Source organism: Carya illinoinensis, chromosome 14 (genome assembly GCF_018687715.1).
Source record: "Carya illinoinensis cultivar Pawnee chromosome 14, C.illinoinensisPawnee_v1, whole genome shotgun sequence".
NCBI lineage: Eukaryota > Viridiplantae > Streptophyta > Magnoliopsida > Fagales > Juglandaceae > Carya > Carya illinoinensis.
In genome coordinates, this window is record NC_056765.1 from 32,201,682 (window position 1) to 32,224,093 (window position 22,412).

Below are 22,412 nucleotides of genomic sequence, written 5' to 3' on the forward strand. Positions count from 1 at the left end.
AAAAGAAAAATTTTATTTGCAGTCTCTAAATAAGAATTATAAATAAAATCATTATTTTAAGATAAATATTTTTGTAATTTTAAAAAATTTTAAAGATAAAATTATCTAAATTTATATTATAGTTCTCAAATAGAGACTATACGTAGTATTGCTCCACAGAGAAAGGCCACCGAAGATGACTACCGAACATGCTATTTTTTTTTATTTGTTTTATATCTTTAAATATTTCTTTTAAAAGAATTTACAATATTATTTAAAAATATTTTCTTAATCATTAAAAATAAAAAATGAAAAAGACACCGATAGCCCGCATAGATATTTTCTTAATCATTATCCTAATACAATACAATTTTACGGTTTATACCAAAATGATATCATGATATTCTTGATAGGATAATATAGAGATTAAGGGCAGTTTGGATTTTAAACTCTTTTTAATTTATCTTATTTAATTTTTATAATTTTTTTAAATTTTAACATAAAAGATAATAAATAATTTAATTTTTTTCAAATTTTAAAATAATAATAATATTAAAAAATAATATTCTAATAATAATTTATTTAATTTTTAACTTATAATTCAGCTCAACTCAACTCAACTCAATTTAACATCTAAATAAAACTTAACAAATTATCTTCTGAACAACAAAATTTCTATATAGTTCTCTTCTTTTTTCTTAGAGTTAGTTTGGATTTAAAAATGGTATAAGATAATTTTAGATAAAAGGTAAAAATTTAATAAAATTTTATTAAAATATTATTTATTAATATCATTATTAATTTAAAAATTTTAAAATATTAAATTAAGATTTGAAAAAATTAAATTATTTATTATATTTTATATAAAAATTTAAAAATTTATAATAATAAAATCAGATAAACGATCTAATCCAAAGGACCTTAATGCTTCACCATCCTTGCGGTAAAAAATAATTGAAGGGCCCATCAGTTGTTACCGCTGTGTGATGCATTTACTATATTGGCCCCGCTCTTGCTTGGGAGGTACTGGGTGGTGCGTGAGAGGGATTGTAATTTAGTTGTTTTTAGGAGGGTAAAAGGCGTAATTCGATTTTGTGAAACGGCTACTTTTTCCCTCGATTATCTTAACTTTGGATCTCCGTGAATCTTATTCAACATTTTGAAATTTGAACCTTTTATTCCTAAAAAGACCCTTGTATTTGCCCCTTTTTACGAGCTTTTGATCTTCGTGTACGTTGCAAACCTCAAGGGCCTATTTGACGAAAATACCCCTTTCCATAACTCAATTTAGTAATTTACCGGGATAGAAGAAACAAAATTAAATTCTAATAAATATCATAATCATTTTACAAGAATATATGATTTTTTAATATTTTTTTATTGGGCTAAGCTTAATATTAAAATCTCAATATAAAATATTATTTAAATATTTTATGTAGAAAAAAATATTATTTTAAAGAAATATTTAATTTATATATTGAAATTGCTTCCACTTTTAACCAATGTATTGGATTTATTTAAAATAATTTTCCTTTAAATCTCATGGATAAACTCATAAACTTGTTGTAATGGAAATAAGAAATGTCAATATAACATTTTTTAAAAAAATGGATAGAAGGGGTTTTGAGTAATTTAACTGGATTGCTACATGCACATGACAGAATGAGAGCCCGTGGCAGTCTTGTAATTTCATGCTAACAGTGACAGTTGCCCACACTCCCTCAGTCCTCTCTCTCTCTCTCTCTCTCTCTCTCTCTCACCTCTTTGCTTGGAGCCACACTCAACCCCACCCCCCCTTCTCACTCTCTCTCTCTCTCTCTCACTCATATTCTGCTTTGTTTCCTTCTTTCCTACGTAGCTTAAAATTGCAGCAGCACAGAATCCTTGTCTCTCTCTTAGGGTTTGTTCGTGCTTCATCTGAAACCCATCTACATCATTTCTCCGTGAGATCTCTCTCTCTCTCTCTCTCTCTCTCTCTCTCTCTCTTCTAAGCTTTAAGTTTCTATTTTTGTTCACGTTATGTGTAGTTTGCTTCTTAGCTTCGGTAGTGGTTTTTACTCTCTCTGTAATGTTGCAGATGTCAGATTCAGAAGTTTAGCCTTCTCAACCAGTTGGTGAGCAAAACATAAAAAAGATCCTCCTTTTTTATTTTTATTTTTTTTAACGCTTTTCCACTCTGTGCTCTCTTGCTTTGATTTGTGTTTCACTGTCTTGGATTTGACCTTTTCATTTTCTCTTTTTCTTAGGGTGGGGAAGTAAGAGAGTTGGGTTCTAAAGTTCTGATAGGAGTCCGGGAACATGTTGTCCTCGTCGTCTTCGATGAGAGCTGGGAGTTCTGATCAGCCTCCGCAGCCGCAGAGGCGGATCATCCGGACGCAGACTGCTGGGAACCTTGGGGAGTCGATGTTTGATAGTGAGGTTGTCCCGTCGTCGCTCGTTGAGATTGCTCCGATTCTTCGTGTTGCCAATGAAGTTGAAAAGAGCAACCCCAGAGTGGCTTATCTCTGTAAGTTCATGTATAATTTTGCAAATTTTGTATTGTTACTGGCGTTTATTTGTGAAAAAAATATTGTTTTCGGTACTTGTTCTGCAAGTGGGTTTGGTCTTTTCTTTTTGATAGCCTGATAATTTTGTTTGAATTATGCGTATGGTTCGCAATTATGACAAATTGAGCTTTCATAAAAAAAAATTTGCTTAGAAATGAAGGCAATGAATTCTCCCGAGCTTATCTTGCTTGTTAAATATGTGCTTTGCACTTGTAAAACCGTTCAAAAAGAAATGATTTGTGTTTTGCATATGTAAGTGGTTGTGTGCTTGTTTATCTCTTTCTTTGCATTGGCATATTTGGTTCTCTGATTGATTGTGTGCGAGTACGCTCACGGTCATAAGGTCTGCCTACAAGAGCAAGGCATTTAAAAACTGAGTTGGATATGACTTTCCTGGTGCTAGTGGGCAGGATGTTATAAGTTAATATATTATTCCATTCCCCAGCTCTTTTTCCAGTTGGGAACCAAATCAAAATGGAGTGTAATTTTGGATTTTTCAAAAATGTTTTTAGCTTTCGGCCATCAAGCTATAAAATTGGGGTACCCTCCCTCCCCCCTCCCCCCCAACAAAAAAAAAAAAAAAAAAACAAAAGAAAAAATTCACTATCCTTTACTGTCTAGGCTCGGAACTCTGGGAGAGGGGGGGGGAGTAGAGTTCGTTTGGTAATGTGGAGGAAGAAAGCATGGTGCAACGTTTGAAAAAATTACTGTCTTGGGTTGTTGAGTTACACCCATCTGAAATGATAAATTGTGTGGCATTCCCATTAGTGGTGATACAAAGCACTTACATTGTGAAAGAAGTACTAGTTCAACTACTGTATGAGCTTTTCTTCTGGTTGAACCTTTTACTAACTACTCATTTCTGGAATTTGCAATTTTATAATACAAATGCTGGTTTCAATTTTAGAACCTTTTTCTTTCTTATCTAATGTTATGCTACCTTGATTAGTTAAGCTGTACTTGTTGGACATGACATTGTACATAATTATTTTGTGCTTTACTTGATATGCACATAAGATACTTGATAGCCACTTGTTCTAAAAAAATAAAAAAATAAAATTGATTGCCAATTATAAGATGCATGGTATGTGAATCACTTTGGCCATGGCACTTTGTGTTTAAGTGCGACTATACCAATGCTGCTCGAGAGTAACTAATTTCTGCTTTTGGCCTGTGACAAGTCATCTGTATATTCTATTATTGTTATTTTCAACCTACATCCGATTATTAAATTTTATATTTGCAAGTTCAATAAGCTTGTTTGAGATGTAGTTGTTCTTTATTTGCTACTTTCTTGTGGCATATTTATTTTTCATATTTTTTGGCTCATCTGTTGTGGCTTTGATGTAGGCCGGTTTTATGCTTTTGAGAAAGCTCATAGGTTGGATCCAACTTCTAGTGGACGAGGTGTCCGTCAATTTAAAACTGCCCTTCTTCAACGTCTTGAAAGAGTAAGCATTATGTTATGTTCTTCATTTCAAGTCCATACCAATACTGTTTTACATGTAATGAGAATTATGCTTTCATTTATTGTACTGGTCTCAACAAGTATAGTTTTTTTAATCTATACCTACTATATGCTTTGCCACTAACGCAATCAAAGATTGGAAAAATGAGTGTTGATACACTTTCCATACATGTAAGATGGGGAAGGGGGCGAAGAGGTTGTAGTGCTTTTTGTTTATTTCCCTCATTCCCCACTTGCTTCCCCCCTCCCCTTCCTCTGAAGGCTCACTTGCTAGGAAAGTCAAGGATGAGCTGAAGCCCCTATCATGTAAGGCTCCCTCGAGCTTGTAGTCATGCCTTCTTCGTTCATCTAGATTATAGTGACAAAACCAATGCCTCATAGATTTTCATAGGCCTCTGTAATAAGATTATATACAATTTGGAGGAAAGGCAGCAACAATATTTTCTCACACCACCTCCAGAAAAGCAGCCTTGTCTGCATCACTAAAATGGAACTATTTTCTGATTAGGGAACCTGAAGGAAAAAGAAATTAAGAAAAAGGAAAAAATACAAATCAGTAGGACACACAACAAATGTTGGCTTAAATTGCCTACATTTTTTTAAACATGATGTTGTAATAGTATGTGGGGTGGCTTCTTGTTCTTGTTAGGCAATAAAAGCAACCGGATTGCTGACTGGTTAATTCATCACCTTATGCAACGATATTAATGCATAATAGTCATATTTTCTTCTTTCAAGTAAATGAAACCCCTTAAAAGTGCAGAGGGGCGCAACCTAGATACACATAATGTATACAGGAGAAGGAACCCATCTTAGGGGATATAAGAAAACCATAAATGCATAAACCTACAATGGTAAGAAAGCATAGATTTTGGCAAGCCATTGTCAAGACAAAAATGGATTACTTGAGCATGATAGAGTCTAGCTCTACCTCCGGCATCCGTTGATCTTCAAGATTCTGGTAATAGCATTCCCCCAAGGAACTGGTGTCAATAAACAAATGTCAGCCTTGTGAGAGCCTTGTTGCTAACACTACTTCATCTTTCGTGGGGTTGGTTTGTGTACTATTAACAGAGTCTTGTCTTAAGGGACGTGTTTACTCTGTTATGATATATTTAAAAATGAAGGGGTGTAGAAAACATGCCTGGATTTCATTTCTATGAAATCTGCAAATTACTTGATCAAATTGCAGGCTTTGACAGATAAAGTTCAGTATCCCAAGGATAAAGGTTCAGTGATACACCGATCTCTTGTACTTGCTTTTCATGTTGGCTACAGCACGTTCACAAAATTCAGTAGTGCTGATTCTTCTCTGATTAGTTATAGAAATGTAATAAGATTGCCAAAAGTTGTAACCTGCATTCACAAGTATTATACAAATGGGATTACCCTAGAAAAAAAAGTATGAGGTTACTCCTCAACACTTGAAATTGAAAATGTCTGAATGATCTAGGAAAGATATCAAAGAGACAAGTGAAGAATAAATTGGAGCCCATCTGAACAGGACATTATGAGAATTCAACTTTGATTTCAGCTGCGGATTTTTTTACACTTTAAAAAATCCTAGTACTCTCAAACCAAATGCAAACCATAAGACACATGGCATCAAGAATTAGCCTCAAGTCACCATTATGAAGGTTTGCTTTTGGTAGTGTTATTGCAGTCATGAGATTTTAGCTAGAAGTTGAGAGTGTTGGGCTCAGACATGGGTAGGTTTATAGTATAGAAACATGGAAACTCCAAGGAAAAAGATGCTAATACTTTACTGTATGCTAGTCTTCATATCCTACTAGGGATGCAAACAAGCTGAGTTTGAGCGAGTAGTGGGTGGTCAAGCCTTATTCGTAACTTTTATTCGAACTCAAATCAAGATCTAGCTTTCATTTAGCTGGATTTTGGATTTTATATTTGTGAACAACTCATTTAAAATTTGGGTGAGTTCGAGCTTGTTCACAACTGTTTACTTTTTTTTTTTTTGATAAGTAAAAATATTTTATATATCAAAAGGAGTAACCAAGTATACTGTTGCCTGGGTGATCTCGGAGGGGATACCTGAAACTGTTGTTTAAATCTGTGTTGGCCCCAACTTACAGATCTTGAAAAACACAAAAACCCAGAAAACGATACTATTTGCTTGAGAGAATTGACGTTGGAGGGCCCTGGATGAGGATGCCGGTACCTGTCGATTGTTTTTGTGTCGGTGTTGGAGCACATGAACAAACAACTGATAAACCCCCGAGAAAGACAGTGCAGGTCCTACAAACACCTAGGTTGCTGGAGGGTGAACCTAATCCGGATGGCCCTTGGTGAGATCGCCGGGGCCCGTTGACCTTGTCTACGCCTGAGGTGAGGTACCACTTGCTGGACAGTGGTGGCTGGAGTCACTCGTCGACTTTGGTTCTCTCACTCTCTCTGGGTTTGAAACTTTAAGAGGGAAGATATTATTTGAAAAATAGATATTTATTGCATTCTTCCTCTCAGTATTGTTTTGGGCTGTCACAACTGTTTACTTTGACAAAAAAGATTATTTATATTGTATTTTATAACTTCAAGTACAAATTTTAATAATCTCTATAACTTTTATGTATACATATATCAATAATTATATTTGTAAGGATTCAAGGGATAAGTTTAGTATTAGGAATATGATTTCCTCTAATTCTTTTAAATATTAAAAATATTCTCATTATAACTATAAAGGTAATATTATAAGAAATAATAAGTTGAAGTTATTTGAGTTTATTTGAGTTTACATGAGCTTATACGAGTTGTGCCGAGCTTTATCCGAGTTGTATTGTTTAATAATCGATCATAATTTACAAGTTCATGAATGGCTTGTTTAAATGAAATGAGCCAAACGCGAGTTTGACCAAGTTGATTTTGAGTGGCTTATTGAGTACCCTTATTTATTTACAGCCCCATATCTTACTTGTCCTATATTTGGTTTATGTTGATGCCAAAAAAAGTTTATAACTATGGTGATAGTAATACTTTTAAAACCAGGATGTTAGGCTAGAAGTCATTACTGAAGTATCCAATTATGGATTTTTGGAGTATTTGGGTGGAAATTTCTAATGTTGACCACTCCTTAGGCGTCTTGGGAAGTGATGGAATCTGTTGTTGAGATTCATAAACAGCAGATGCAGTGATTAATTTATGTTCTAAAGGAGTCTTGGTTGGTGAAGCCATTGAATACAATATTACAAAGTTAATTTGCATGATGAAAGACAAGCAGAAATAAGAAGGTACTTTGAAGCCAAATTTGGTGCTTTTCTGTAGCATTTATCAATTGCCTTTTGTAAGATCTTAGTGCTTGTATGTAATGGGGACAGCTTTCATAATCTGCTTGTACTAGTGCTTAGTGGTCATTAGTTGTATTCTGTGTATACTTACTGTGTACTTGTACTATGCCTTTTACTATCAATAAAGTTTTACTTTGACCTGTCAAAAAAAAAAAAAAAAGAAAAGAAAGAAAGAAAAAAGAAAAAGAAAAAAAGATCTGAGTGCTTTTAGCTTGTACGTTTTCTTTTCTTTCTCTGCATGCTGATTATCAGCTACAGCCGTTTCTTAATATTTTCTAACTGTTGCAGGAGAATGATCCTACATTAATGGAAAGGGTAAAAAAAAGTGACGCCCGGGAAATGCAGAGTTTTTATCAAAATTACTACAAGAAATATATACAGGCTTTGCAAAATGCTGCTGATAAAGCTGATCGGTGGGTGCTCTGGAAGCTATTAGGTCTTTAGTTGGTATGATTGTAATCTGCTTTAGTCAATCCTCTACTTGACTGTGGACTTTCTGTTTTTATCCAGTGCGCAACTTACAAAGGCATACCAAACCGCTAATGTTCTCTTTGAAGTTCTAAAGGCTGTAAATATGAATCAATCTATGGAAGTTGATCGCGAGGTGAATACCCGACATTTGTTGAACTTTATATCTTAAGGCCGTTTTTTTGTGCATGCTTTGTTTGTTTAGGTTTCGTTCATTTTGGGATTATATTATTGAACTAGCTATCAACTTAGAAACTTCGAGTTGCTGCATAATGCTGCATATATGACTGATACATTCGTGGTTGATATTTTATAAGATTTTGGATGTTCAAGATAAGGTTGCTGAAAAGACAGAGTACTATGTCCCTTACAATATCCTTCCGCTTGATCCTGACAGTAAAGATCAGGCAATTATGAGATACCCTGAGGTATTTTTCAATTTCCACACTTCTTACCATGCTGAGTACAGTTATGTTATTTTTGGTGTACCATTATAACACCTTGATTTGCAGATCCAAGCTACTGTTTACGCCCTTCGTAATACTAGGGGTCTCCCTTGGCCTAAGGACTACCAGAAGAAAGATGAAGACATTCTGGATTGGCTCCAGGCCATGTTTGGCTTTCAGGTGATATTAGTAACTGGAACTGTATCTAAATTTTTACCAATGCTGTTGGATCCTCCTGCATGATTTTTTTAGAAAAAAGCTACTAGAAATGATTATAGCCTACTGGATTATTTTCTTAATTTAAAGTTCATTGCTTATATTATTTTGCAGAAGCATAATGTGGCAAATCAAAGGGAGCACCTAATCTTATTGCTTGCAAATGTACACATACGACAATTTCCGAAGCCTGATCAACAACCCAAGGTTGGTCCCTGCACAAACACCTAGTCTCAGTGGATATACTTCTGTTTCTTTCCATGTTGTCCACTGCTTTTGTTTCTTTGTTTCTATTCCCTTTTAAATCAGTGATTTGTACTAATTGTAATACTTGCTAAGTTTATTTTGGCAACAAATTGGTCTGAAGTTAATGGATTGTATTTATATCCATGAACTATACTTTTTGGAGGACTTGTTCCCTTTCAGCGATGTCAACATAAGACCAATTCCGCCAGTGACATCTTCATGGTTCATTGCACCTGAAAGGAGCCTTATGTTATTGGCATGACGTTTGAGACAGCCACCATGCCTACTTAGAACACTTCTTCCGTGAAGTGTTGTTTGGGGGGGGGGGGGGGGGGGGACACTGCACCAATCCTCTAGGTGTTCTAGGATTTTTGTTGCCACCCAACTTTCACTGCTATAAACCTGCTAGCAGAACAAATTTCACTGCAGAGTTTGTTTAATGAATGCTACCTGTGTCCTCGTGCTATGTCTTTTGCTTTATTTAGTAAAATATCGATTATTTATTAAAAAACTTGCTTAACGAGATAAATGAAAGAGAAACAAATTTGTGCTCATGTTTGGTAACTTCCACACCCCCTGTCGAGCAATTTAGGCTTTGTAAACATGCAATGATTCTGTGGTAGCACTTAGCATGGAACAAATATTCCCACTATTCCGTTATGCTGTTCCCTTTTGTGGGAATCCAGTTTGTCAATGGAACAGTCATTTCTCTTAAACTATAAATAATGATTACCAGTCTTGGTTGACATGCAACTCAAATGGAACGGGTATTTCCCTTTAAGTAAAGAAGTGAATTACCAAACCTAACTTGGTTCCAAGTTTTCCATCCAGAGGGATGGTTGAGAAACTAAATGATTTTTTTTTTTTTTTTTTTTCAATTTGACATTTCAAGTGGTACATGAATGTGGGGTTTGGTATTAATAATGTGGGATGGATGGACTAGCTGTGTTTTTTAGGATGCATTATGCAGCAAGTTAAAGCTTTTGCATTCGACTTTTCAAAGATTACACCAAAATAGAAGTGGCTGACATTATTGAACAGATGGAGTAGCTGATTTTCTTTGTAGCTGGGTCACTACGCACCAAGTGTTTTGATTAGGAACAGTCATTTTTATTTTTTAATCCTAACAGTAGCTTTTTGATCTCTTTCCCTCCCTCCCTCCCTATATATGTGCATATTTTTTTTTTCCTCTGGTAATTTAAATTTTATGCTTCTTGCACAAGTACCTGTTACGTATTTTGAGAATGATTATGAATTATGAGAAGATAGCATATTTTGACTAGTTGTTTTCGCTTGTGTATGTTGTGTACACTTGAGCTACACCTTTTTCCCAGTTAATATTTATACTATCCTTTTACCGATCACAAAAAAAACTATGTACATGGAAGGGTGAAATTAACTTGTAAAAAAAGGGTGATATTGACCTGATTATATTCTTGATATTTTCCAATAAACTTAAAAAGTGTTCTGCCTAGCTTTTTAAATACAGGTGCATAATGTAAAAGTATATTCCATACACTTAGTAGTTCATCTTTTATCTTAACACCTGCATATTTCTTGCGTAGTTCTCATCAAAAAATATTTCTTGCGTAGTTGGATGAACGTGCCTTGACTGAAGTGATGAAAAAACTTTTCAAGAACTACAAAAAATGGTGCAAGTATCTGGGTCGCAAAAGTAGCCTTTGGTAAGCCTTCTCATATGAATAGGATTGACTGATATGGCAGCTGCTTACATACTGGTGGCTATGTCTTGGCTTCATATGGGCCTCGTATGCTATTTGTTGGGCAAGTTTCAAGTAATAACCTTTGTTTTCAATTTCAATAATCTATTTAATGCTTTTAAGTTTCTAAACTTTCAGGTTACCAACCATTCAGCAAGAAGTGCAACAGCGCAAACTACTTTACATGGGTCTGTATCTGCTGATATGGGGGGAAGCTGCAAATTTAAGATTCATGCCAGAATGCCTTTGCTATATTTATCATCACGTAAGTTTCCAGATATTCTTTTTTGTTTTCTATGATTGTACCTACTAATGTGCCACCCCTTAACTCAAATACCCCCACCCAAAGCAAGCCCTTTGAATGTAAATATTGTTCTTAACTAGTCACTTTGCTCAGATGAGTAGCATGTGTAACCCTTCTAGTATTGAGGCAACACATGTTTTGTTCTAAAATAGCCTCTTTTTCATTCTCTCTAAAGCAATATCGTAATTTGTAGCTCACTGTGGCATTACTTGTTTGAATGCTATGTGAAGCATTTTCATGGTGATATATCTTGTTTCAAAGCTCTAAATATCTTACAATTGGTTATTCAACTCCATGATGTGCTTTCATAGACATAATCTTCATAGAATAAGAGTTGGCGCTTATTTGTTCTGCTCTTTTTAGATGGCATTTGAATTGTATGGTATGCTTGCTGGGAATGTTAGCCCCATGACTGGAGAGAACGTAAAGCCAGCATATGGAGGTGAAGAAGAGGCCTTTTTAAGGAAAGTTGTTACTCCAATCTACAAAGTGATTGCTAAGGTATTGTGTGCAGTTCCTTTCTTGGAGTCCACAAAATTTGAGTGCTGCTTCTTCGTTTTGATTATATGTTTTCATGTGTTATGATTGCTTTGCTCTGCAGGAAGCTGAAACAAGTAAACAAGGGAGATCAAAGCATTCTCGGTGGAGGAACTATGATGATTTGAACGAATACTTCTGGTTATTTCCATTTACTTATTTTGAGCCATTTCCTTGTTGCCTAGAGTTTATACTGATTAATTTCTTTTGTATAATCATAGGTCAGTTGATTGTTTCCGGTTGGGCTGGCCGATGCGTGCCGATGCTGATTTTTTTTGTTTGCCAATTGAAAAGATTCTTGAGAACAATGGAGTAAGCAATGATGGTTATTTCCATTTATTTTTGTTTATTTCATGCTTCTTCCAGTTATTAGGTGTTGTTCTCCTCCAACCATTCTGAAAAAATATTATAAGATGACATGGATTTTCTTGGGATATATGTAGCTGTATTGATATTATGTATATTTACTGAATTTGTTGAGTAGTTTGTCTACTTTGGGGATTTGGGGAGGAAGTTGTTGCTATGTACTTGGGAACTTGTTAATGACCCTTCCTTTAGTTTTTTTTTTTTTTTGGGGGGGGGGGTTCATTTAGTGGAAATCCAAGACTTAGGGCTTGTTTGGACACTTAGAATACGTGTGAATAGTAGTAAACTGGTTTGAGTTAAGATGTTTAATTGGGTTTTGGGAAAGGAAAAAGAAAAATTTAAATAAAAATATTACAAAGTTAAAATATTGTTTGAAATTTTGAATATATATATTTTAAATTTAAAAAAGCTTTATTATTTTTTGTGTTTTGTTTGGAAGTTTGGCAAAATTGTAATGATTAGAAAATGATTAGATGAAAAGGCTGAAGATTTGAAATTGAAAAATATTTTGTGTTTGAGTGATGTTTGGGAGGAAATATTTGAAAATATCTGAAAACACATGAGGATATACCTTGTTACACAAACAAGGCCTTAAATTGTTTGTGAATCCTACAAAATACTGTTGGTTTTTCATTCTATGCTTGTAATTGTGCTACATGTCCAATTTTCCATTGATCTTAATAGTGATCTTTGTCAAAGGTCGTCCAAATTTTCAGCTTTGGTGGTTTAGGTTGGATATTACAAAAAAGGTGGTAGTTCAGGTGTGCAGAATGTATTTATTTGATTCTTTCATAATCTTATCTTTTACAACATAAATATTCTCCAGGATAACAAGCCGGCCACTAGAGATCGATGGGTGGGAAAAGTTAATTTTGTTGAGATCCGATCATTTTGGCATATTTTCAGAAGTTTTGACCGTATGTGGAGCTTTTTCATTCTATGCTTACAGGTGCCAAGTTCTACCACATGCAGTTTATTTTTCTAATTATTCATTTATGTCATCAATCACATGGAATGGAGCTGAAAGTGGCTATTTTTATTATAAGGCTATGATCATTGTTGCTTGGAATGGCACGGGGGATCCAAGTTCAATCTTTAGTTCTGATGTATTCAAGAAGGTATTGAGTGTCTTTATAACAGCAGCAATATTGAAGCTTAGTCAAGGTAGGTAACAACATTTCAATGTGATTTCCCCCATATTTGCATGTTGAAAGCAATAGTATTATAAAACTACTGTTAGCTCCCACCCCGGCGTGAAAAAAAAGAAGAAAGGAAATAATTCAATTTTCATAGTCTTCTCTTGCTCTATATAGACACACATTTACGAAAGTGAAGGCCAAGTGTAAGTTATATTTTATACATGCACCAGTTTTGGTGCTTTTGTGAGCTTGAAGTAATGAAAAAATTGCTTTTATAATTTTCTTAAATTATAAAATATAATTTCAAGACCTAAATCGTTATTTAAACAAATATTCTTATGCAGTTGTTGATATCAAATTCCATTTATGTACTCTAGTGCTACTTATAAAAAAAAATTGATTTACTTGAGTGCTACATGTTTTATAGGCATGGCTATGCTTTGAATTGATATATGTCCAAATTGGCTTTCTAGATGGATTGATATTTGATTGCCTATGTTCTATAGATGTGAACGCCTGCAATTATTGTGCTTTTTGGTTATATTTTTAGTATATTTTGATTCAAGGTGGTACTTTAATGTGACTAATTATAAAGTTGTTTATAATTTAAAGTGTTATGCTTTAATTTTATGTAATGAGTTGATTACATAATTTTAACATTGCAATGTACTCTAATAAATTTAGTTGATAGGCTAAATATATTACCATCTTGCTTTTAAACCTTTTTTATTATATTTTTTGTTATTGTACATCATTTCTAAAAAATGTGTGCTTTACTAAAATCAAGTGTGTGCTTGCACTTTGTGCCTAAACTCTAGACACAGTTTGCGTTTAGGTTGGCCTGGCTTTTTAACCAACAATGACATACATATAGATTGTTAATTACCAAATTTTCAAAAACTTGAGCTGATAGGAAAGGTTGAACTCAGGACAACTAGTCCATTAAAGGCTTTTAGGAAAGTCTGAATTTATCATTTAATTATACCATCTAACATAGATAACTGCATCCTGCATCAACTGCCTCTAAAAGTGGGTTGAATTCGCTCCAAAATAGTATCCAAGGGTAAACACTGTACATGAGTAATGCAGTTTTTTAAAATTTTTTCTTATAATAGATCATGAATTTTATTAATAAAAGAAGAGGCACGATTCAAGTACCCAGGTTGTATTCAATATAAACATCTAACTAGGATTTACAGTCGATTCAAAAGGATTTACAGTCGATTCAAGAAACTCATGGACACTTAGTTCATTAAAATCTATTGCGATTGCCTAGAGGAACAAAGCGTTGAAAAAGAAAACTTTAAGCTTGTCGAATGTTCCCTTGCATTCTTCAAAGCTTCTATTATTTCTCTCCTCCCAAATGTATCAAGTTAAACATATGGGAGCCATCTTCCATATTGTTGCAATTTATGGATTAAGTCCTCCAATTTTCTAGGCATGATCCATGCTGACCCCACTTTAGTAAATAAAACATCCCATTATCCTAGCTATCTCGCAATATAATACCAATTGATTAACATGGATGAAGTTAATCATAAATGCTTGTTGCATGTTCATGGAAAAAATGAAGATTTTTGTAAGTATAAAACAAAAATGAAAAATGATCATTCAAGTAGTCAGAAACTTGCTTTTGTAATCAAATATTTTGAGCTCTTGATTGGAAAGTAGGACAAACCAAACTACTTTGGATCCTATCATATTTTGTTACTTGTTAAAATTTTCGAGCCAAGCTGAGATGGGCTGCAGCATTGGGCGACAAAGCAGGTTTTAGAGTACTCATATGGCTGAGATGGGCAAGCTAAATCTTCTCTTGACATTTATTTGGTTAGAGACTCATCCCTATGATAAGCTCATCTACCCGAATTCTGTTGAGGTTGTTAGTTTTAAGCCAAGCAAGAGTTTCCTGCCTGTACTTGGTTCTTTTCCAACCCCTAGTTTTGGAGAATATTTGTGTTCAACGCCTATGTATCTCTTGTAATCTAATGCGATTGTTGCATTAGATGTAGTGCAGCATCTTCACATATTCAAACATGGGTGTTGCCATTATACACACCATGTGTCTTTGACATCAAACTTTGGGGAATCAAGCACTTTATTCTCAGAATGTGATTTTTGACGCATACCTGTTGTATGAGGATGTCTATGAAGCTATTATGAAATATGTTTTCTTTCTTTACCCATGGCTATTGAGTTAATTGCTAAATTGTTTACGAATAAAGTTTGACTCAATGAAACAATTTTATTTTGCCTATGAAAAATGGAATAAATTCAATTTTTTTGTTGGAAGTGACTATAAGATTACGATTCAGCATACCGGGCAGGAATTTTACTTTATGATTTCCCTTTTGATTTGTGCAGCTGTCCTTGATGTTATTCTTAGTTGGAAAGCACGATGGAGTATGTCATTCCATGTTAGGCTTAGATACATTTTAAAAGTGGTTTCAGCCGCCGCTTGGGTGATAGTTCTTCCTGTTACTTATGCTTACACTTGGGAGAATCCACCTGGATTTGCCCAGACCATCAAAAGTTGGTTTGGAAATAGTTCGAGTGCACCTTCGTTGTTTATTTTGGCTGTCGTCCTCTATTTGTCACCAAATATGCTGGCTGCATTATTGTTTCTCTTCCCCTTCATTCGGCGTTTTCTTGAGAGGTCCAACTATAAGATTGTGATGCTAATGATGTGGTGGTCACAGGTTTGCGTCATTGCCTTCATATTTTTCCAGATTTATTTATTTTTGGTGTTATACTAAGGCTCGCTTATACAAAAATATCATCGTCTTTGTGTTCATCTACTTGTATACATGTTGGGTCATTTGTATCTATGAATTAAAAATTTGCAGCCTCGGCTTTATGTTGGGAGGGGAATGCATGAGAGCGCATTTTCTCTTTTCAAGTAAGAGTGTACTGTTCGGTAGCTGGGTTAAATTGCTGCTTTAAATGATTTAATGATTCACAATATTAATCTCTTTTTCAAAATTTGCAGGTACACAATGTTTTGGGTGCTTCTTATAGTAACAAAGTTGGCATTTAGTTACTATATAGAGGTGATTCTTTTATACATCATAGAAGCTGTAGTTGCTTTTGCCTACCATTACTAATCAATTTAATTAAAAGAGTAATGCTAGATACAGTTCTAGGGTGTGCAAGCCCCTTGCACTCATTTTGAAAAAGAGTAGGTTCCACCAATTAAAAAATTAGTTTTTTCATGTGAACTTCATATTTATTTACTTTTTTCAAAGGGGGTGCGCAAGGCTTATATTTTATGAATGCAAATATCATTTCTCTAATTAAAAATACTATAAATAATCCCCGGTGCAAATTTTTGTAAAGACCAAAAGGACAAAGGTTGAGGGAGTAACAAAGCTGTAATGCTTAAGCTCTTCCAGTTGTATGTTCATAGGCAGTTGCTAATGCATTTATACTTGTTTTGATGATCCATTGTCTTGTAGATAAAGCCGCTAGTGGGTCCAACTAAAGCTATAATGGATGTTCAAATAAGAAATTACCAGTGGCATGAGTTTTTCCCCCGCGGTAAATATTATGAATATGTGCCTTGTATTTTAAATACTTCGTTCCTACAGGAAGTGGTTCATAATGTGCTCATTTGCTTTGCAGCAAAGAACAATATTGGCGTTGTGATTGCACTTTGGGCTCCAATTATTCTTGTATGGACGGATTATGCTAATGTCTGCTTTGTCTCCATCTTTCGCAACATAATGTAACTTTTGGTAAATGTATTCTTTAGGTATATTTTATGGATACCCAGATTTGGTATGCTATATTCTCTACAATATTTGGAGGTGTTTATGGTGCATTTCGCCGCCTTGGAGAGGTTAGCGGACCATTTCCTTACTCTAAATTAATTCTTTTGCCATAGCTTCTATCTCAACTATTCTTCTTTTGTAACACCCTTTCTCGTAGTTGTGGAATGTTTTTTTTTTTTTTTTATGGCATCGGGTGTCCAGGAACGTCCAAACTAATCCTGGGGGTGCATAGGCCCTCAGCAAGGAGTTTTCTGCTAGTGCACCTTGGGAAGTTCAAGGGAAAAATTCCCCAGTTTGATGGCCCCTAGAGATTGTTTGCACCCAAGGGGATTTGAACCTTAGACCTTGGGGGAGCATATCCCCAAGCGCAAGGTCTTTACCACTTAAGCCAACCCCTAGGAATTAAAGTAGATATAGAATGTTAGGTACATTCCTAGCATAATGCCTGGTAAAGAGATGCAACCTTATAGAAATGCCTCATTTATTGAATCATAAAACTAACTTAGCTAACAGAGTTTCAAAATATAAAGGCCAAAACGTACAAATAACATAAACTAGTTCTATGTATCAAAAATCATTTATTTAATTGTCTAATCATAACTAGATCCATGTGGTACTAACAATTATTCAAGGTCTAAGATCTGGTTTGGTTACACAAACCAAACCATCTCATTTCACCTCATACAATCATTACAAAATTTTCAAATTCCCGCAATAAATATAATAAACAAATCAACTTTTTCAAATACCAACAAAAATAATATTAAAAAATTATATTATGCCAATATTTTATTTAACTTTTAACTTTTATCTCATTTAATCTCATATGTATAACCAAACAAAACCTAAGGTCCCGTTTGGTTACACAGATGAGATGAGATGAGATGCTTTAAATAGTAATGAATAAAATATTGTTATAATATAATTTTTTAATATTAATTTTGTATTGGGATTTGAAAAAGTTAAATTTTTTATTATATTTTGTATGGGGATTTGAAAAAATTGTAATGATGAGTTGAGATGAGATTTTTGGTTTTGTGTAACCAATCCGGGCCTAAGTCTCTTGATGAATAATCTACTCTTGGTACTCTCGCTTTGTATACACATAATCATCATTTGGGAGGTGATTGATCGGAAATATGGGTGTGAGTGGGGGAGATGGTGTTCTAAGGAGGGTAGGGGGGGTCTTATGGTGTTTTCCTTTGGAAATATATTAGAAAGGGGTGAAACATTTTTGAAAAATATATCAAGTTTGAGGTTGGAGTTGGTGATAAAATCCGGTTCTGGTTTGACGAGTGGTTTTGTGAGAGATCTCTTAATGCTGTTTTTCCGGTAGTTTTCAGCTTGGTTGGTAACCAGCAGGTTGCTGTTTGAGAGGTGCTGTGTTGTGTCAATGGCGCTGTACATTGGAATATTATTTTTACTAGAAATGCCCAGGATTGGGAACTTGATGAGATTGTAGGTTTTTTGAGTTTTGTGTATTCGGTAAAGATAGGTGCAAATGGGAGAGATCGGTTGCTGTGGAAACACTTGGGGAGCAATAAATTTTTTGTTCATTTTTTTTTTTTAATTAGCACAGGGTATTCGAGAACAGAGTTCCGACTAATCCTGGGGATGCACAGGCCCTCGGTAAGAAGTTTCCCACAAGGGAAAATTTGCCTAGTCCGATGGTCCTTAGAAATTGTTTGCACACAAGAGGATTCGAATCCTAGACCTAAAGGGAGCATACCACTAAGATCAAGGTTCTTACCACTTGAGCCAACTCTTAGGGGTTTGTTAAGTCATTTTATAAGGTGTTGTCTGCCCATCAACATGTTTTCTTTTCCTTGGAAGAGCATTTGGAAGGTTTGCGTGCTTTCTAAAGTTGCCTTTTTTACATGGACTGCTGCACCTGGGAAGATTTTGATGATTGATAATCTGAGAAAGCGTGGTATGATTATGGAGTGGTGCTTCATGTGTAAGAAGAATGGTAAATTGATTGATCATCTTTTTCTTCATTGTGAGGTGACTAGGGAGTTGTGGGTTGGTATTCTTTGTAGAGTTGGGCTGAGTTGGGTTATGCCTAAGGGTGGTGGAGGTTTTAGCATGCTGGAACAGAAATCACAATAGCTCTCAACTGGATGCGGCGTGGAGGATGATACCATTGTGCTGATTGTAATGTTTATGGATGGAAAGGAATGACAGATGGTTTAACAACAGGGAAAGAGTAGTGGGGGATATCTGGAATTTATTTGTGTCTTCTCTTTTTCACTGGCTTTCTGCTATTGTATTAAAGGGAGAGAGTGCTCATGAGTTTTTGTTTAAGCTTTCTAGAGTGTTATTAGGTGTCTCATCTTGTATACTTCCCATGTACATAAGCTCTGCCTAGTTTCATTCGTTTCAATAAAGTTGACTACTTATCAAAAAAACATTAATAGAGAAATAAATAAATGAGTCAAAGACTCAATAATAGCACATCATACTGTAAACTAAACTTAGCTTAACATTAGGCTTAATTTTAAAAACTTACATACATCATCACACATACACATAACATATAGATAATTCATTAGTAACATACGTGGAATCAAACATAATCATGGCAATACATGTAACATGGATGCATGAATGACTGACTCCATGCATTTCCTATCATTCGTACCTAACTTATTCATCTTGTCTTTCACTCAGTGGTCATAATATACGTGCATCGGTCCAATTGTTGTTGATGGCATAGATCATATGGTGAACCACGCTTGGGTTTGTGGCACCGTATAATGTATCATAAGATATAGTGAAACACACTTGGGCCCGCGTTATCACGACATATGGTGAACTATGCGTGGGTCTATGGCATTGCATAACATATCATAACATGTGGTGAAACACGCTTGGGTCTGTGTCACCTTAAAACATCCTAGCATGCGTGTGGTGGACCACGCTTAAGACGGTGACTTGCACATCCACCCATAAACACAAGGCCAAACTTAAAGCTTACTTGTCATTCATTTGTCTTCTTACTAACTTTCATAATGCATGTGACATACTCTTGTGCATGACATGACATTAAATATGGCTTATTAACATGAGCCTTACGTAACATAGCATAGTATAGGCATGGCATAACATAATCTGAACATTACATGGCATACATGTGATTTTCATGACATATCATCCATTCTAACAACAATCCATATCGGCATAGCTACATAGTCTCATTCACAAGCATATCATCTTAATTCATTGAGCTTCATGAAAAGGGGCTAACCTTGAATTGGCTCGTAGTGTAGCATAGGTAAACATCAAATTTTTCATGCAAAACAGAATATTTACAGCACACATAAAGTTATGATCATGCTAATTACCTCTTAGTGTTGCTTCCTGAATCTCACTTTGTAGTCCGTTACCGTGACCGTGAGAGAAGGCTGAACGCAATGATGGCTTTGGCGGCGGGACTGAAATTGAAAGTCAAGGTGGCCTCTTCTGCTTGTGAAGGAGAAAATCTGAGAGAATAAATTTTTGTGGTTTGTTAGACCAAGAACCACGACGGGAAGAGAAAGAGGAGGAAGATTTCAGCGTGGGCTTACAGGGAAGGTGCAAGTCGGCAGTTTCTGTGGCTGTCCAACCCGTGTGGTGGTTGATGATGGCTGAAACGAAATATACACAGGTGGTTTTGGTTATTAAGGATGGAGAGAGAAAACGACAGAGAAGAGGTCTATGGGGTCGACACATGTCGTAGGGGAAGGAACACATACTGATGGCATCTTTTGTGATTGTTTCCGGCAAGAGAGCCTCGGTTTGCTGTGAGGAAGGCTATGGGGCTTTTGTTTTCAACGTGGGGGCTTGCTGTGAGTATGGATTTGGCCTCTAGGGTGCTGCTGGTTTGATGGAGAGGAAAATCGTGTGGAAAAAGAGTGTATATATATGGGTTTCTTTGATGTGTGAAAAACTGTTGGGTACTAATTGGGGAGGTTATGCAAACTAGGAAACCAAAAGCGATAGGTATGGGCATGTAGCGAGTGGAAGGATCTCACTCAAATAAACCACTATCTTAAAACTGATCTTTAATAATAATAATACTGAAAATAATAATAATACTAATTATAAACTAGCAAAAATGATAATAATAATCCTTAAACCGCTAACTTAGAACCTGTATGTTACATCTTTTTCTAGTGCTTGTTTCCCTTAATTAAATTATTGTTACTATTGTTGTTTTTGTTTTTAATATTCGTGCTGGGCAGTCATTAAGCTTGTTATGTGATTGCCACTTTGAGTATGTGGGAGCTGTAAAGAAGAATTCTGTCCATGCAAGTGCTACAAATTAGTTCCTTTTAGAAATGGAGGAGTTTTAGCCTTAAAGTTGAAGATGCTACATAACTTCCAAGTTTCATTTTTAGTCTAGGCTCTAGGATTTTTGCTTAATCTCGTAGTTTTACATTAATGCGAAGATGTGAGTTGCATATGCTTGTAAAGTGACCTGTCAGTGTCCAAATATGTTATGATATGCTCAACTGCTAACAGGCGGAAGTTTTTGTTTATCTGAACTCTTGCTAATTTCTTTAACCTGGAGTGAACCTTTCACACGCTATCTCTTTGATTGTAACTGTCACTGACATAATTTTAGTCTAGGCTCTAGGATTTTTGCTTAATCTCGTAGTTTTACATTAATGCGAAGATGTGAGTTGCATATGCTTGTAAAGTGACCTGTCAGTGTCCAAATATGTTATGATATGCTCAACTGCTAACAGGCGGAAATTTTTGTTTATCTGAACTCTTGCTAATTTCTTTAACCTGGAGTGAACCTTTCACACGCTATCTCTTTGATTGTAACTGTCACTGACATGACTATGAGTGCTTGCTGTTGATTACAATGTTTGTTGAATGTTAGATGTTGCTTTTATTAACATGAAGCTTCTATCCCTTCAATATTTTGCACATGCATTTCTGATATTAACATGAAATTTCTAGTTGCATTTTTACATTGTTACCCAGTTAAATAATTATTATCATTTCTTTCCTTGAATATGAAAGCCTTTTTTTTATTATTTATTATTTTTATTTTTTATTTTTTTATCAGTGAGATATCTCATTTTCCCAGCTCTGAGTCTCCTCTTGCACTGTTAACAACTGCTTTTATTGGTTCCAGATTCGAACACTTGGAATGCTTCGATCTCGTTTTGTATCCTTGCCTGGTGCTTTTAATGCCCGTTTGATTCCAGAGGAAAAAAGAGAGCCAAAAAAGAAAGGACTGAGGGCCACTTTGTCTCGTGACTTCCCTGAGGAGGTTAACTCATTGTATTTTCAGCTTTCAATTTCTGAACTTGGGTAACTTAAAAGTATTTCCATTATCTTGAGTTTTATATTTCTTTCTCCTACAACAGATCCAACCTAACAAGGCAGCAAGATTTGCGCAGTTGTGGAACAAGATAATCACTAGTTTTAGGGAGGAAGATCTCATTGATGATCGGTAATCTGGAGTGTTTTGCATTAGAAGATATATTATTTTTCTAAGTTCTTCTCAAAAGCATTTTCTTGTTCCTGGATGTTTGTTATCTGTCCTTTATTTTGCTTTACTATCAAGCTTAAATTGTTATAATTTTCAGGGAAATGGATCTGTTGCTTGTTCCTTATTGGGCAAACCTTGATCTAGGCCTCATACAGTGGCCTCCATTTTTACTCGCTAGCAAGGTTTGTTTTATGACCTTTCTACAGGAAATTTCAGTATCTTTTTGTTCAAATATTTATCTTGTTTCTGCTTCTAGATTCCCATCGCATTAGATATGGCCAAGGACAGCAATGGCAAGGATCGTGAGCTACTGAAGAGAATTGACAATGACAGTTACATGTCTTGCGCTGTTCGTGAATGCTATGCATCATTTAAGAACATTATTAAGTTCTTGGTTCAAGGGCAACGTGAGAAACAGT

General features: G+C 35.1%; 1 protein-coding gene across 1 annotated transcript in view; it reads left to right on the forward strand.

Annotated features, from left to right (window-relative positions):
- The first annotated feature begins 1,763 nt into the window (after positions 1–1,763).
- The window catches only part of LOC122294097 (callose synthase 3-like), a 43,926-nt gene continuing 23,277 nt past the window's right edge, over positions 1,764–22,412 (forward strand). Inside the window, exons 1-26 of the mRNA XM_043102560.1 lie at positions 1,764–1,922; positions 2,057–2,093; positions 2,226–2,485; positions 3,876–3,976; positions 7,584–7,708; positions 7,806–7,899; positions 8,081–8,191; positions 8,276–8,389; positions 8,540–8,632; positions 10,265–10,356; positions 10,531–10,657; positions 11,060–11,197; positions 11,298–11,374; positions 11,455–11,545; positions 12,426–12,548; positions 12,646–12,763; positions 15,100–15,434; positions 15,582–15,634; positions 15,725–15,785; positions 16,191–16,272; positions 16,357–16,406; positions 16,487–16,573; positions 21,634–21,771; positions 21,869–21,954; positions 22,091–22,175; positions 22,250–22,410. Coding sequence (XP_042958494.1) covers positions 2,278–2,485; positions 3,876–3,976; positions 7,584–7,708; positions 7,806–7,899; positions 8,081–8,191; positions 8,276–8,389; positions 8,540–8,632; positions 10,265–10,356; positions 10,531–10,657; positions 11,060–11,197; positions 11,298–11,374; positions 11,455–11,545; positions 12,426–12,548; positions 12,646–12,763; positions 15,100–15,434; positions 15,582–15,634; positions 15,725–15,785; positions 16,191–16,272; positions 16,357–16,406; positions 16,487–16,573; positions 21,634–21,771; positions 21,869–21,954; positions 22,091–22,175; positions 22,250–22,410 — 2,750 coding nt within the window. The 5' untranslated portion in view covers positions 1,764–1,922; positions 2,057–2,093; positions 2,226–2,277. The remainder of the gene's footprint in view (positions 1,923–2,056; positions 2,094–2,225; positions 2,486–3,875; positions 3,977–7,583; positions 7,709–7,805; positions 7,900–8,080; positions 8,192–8,275; positions 8,390–8,539; positions 8,633–10,264; positions 10,357–10,530; positions 10,658–11,059; positions 11,198–11,297; positions 11,375–11,454; positions 11,546–12,425; positions 12,549–12,645; positions 12,764–15,099; positions 15,435–15,581; positions 15,635–15,724; positions 15,786–16,190; positions 16,273–16,356; positions 16,407–16,486; positions 16,574–21,633; positions 21,772–21,868; positions 21,955–22,090; positions 22,176–22,249; positions 22,411–22,412) is intronic.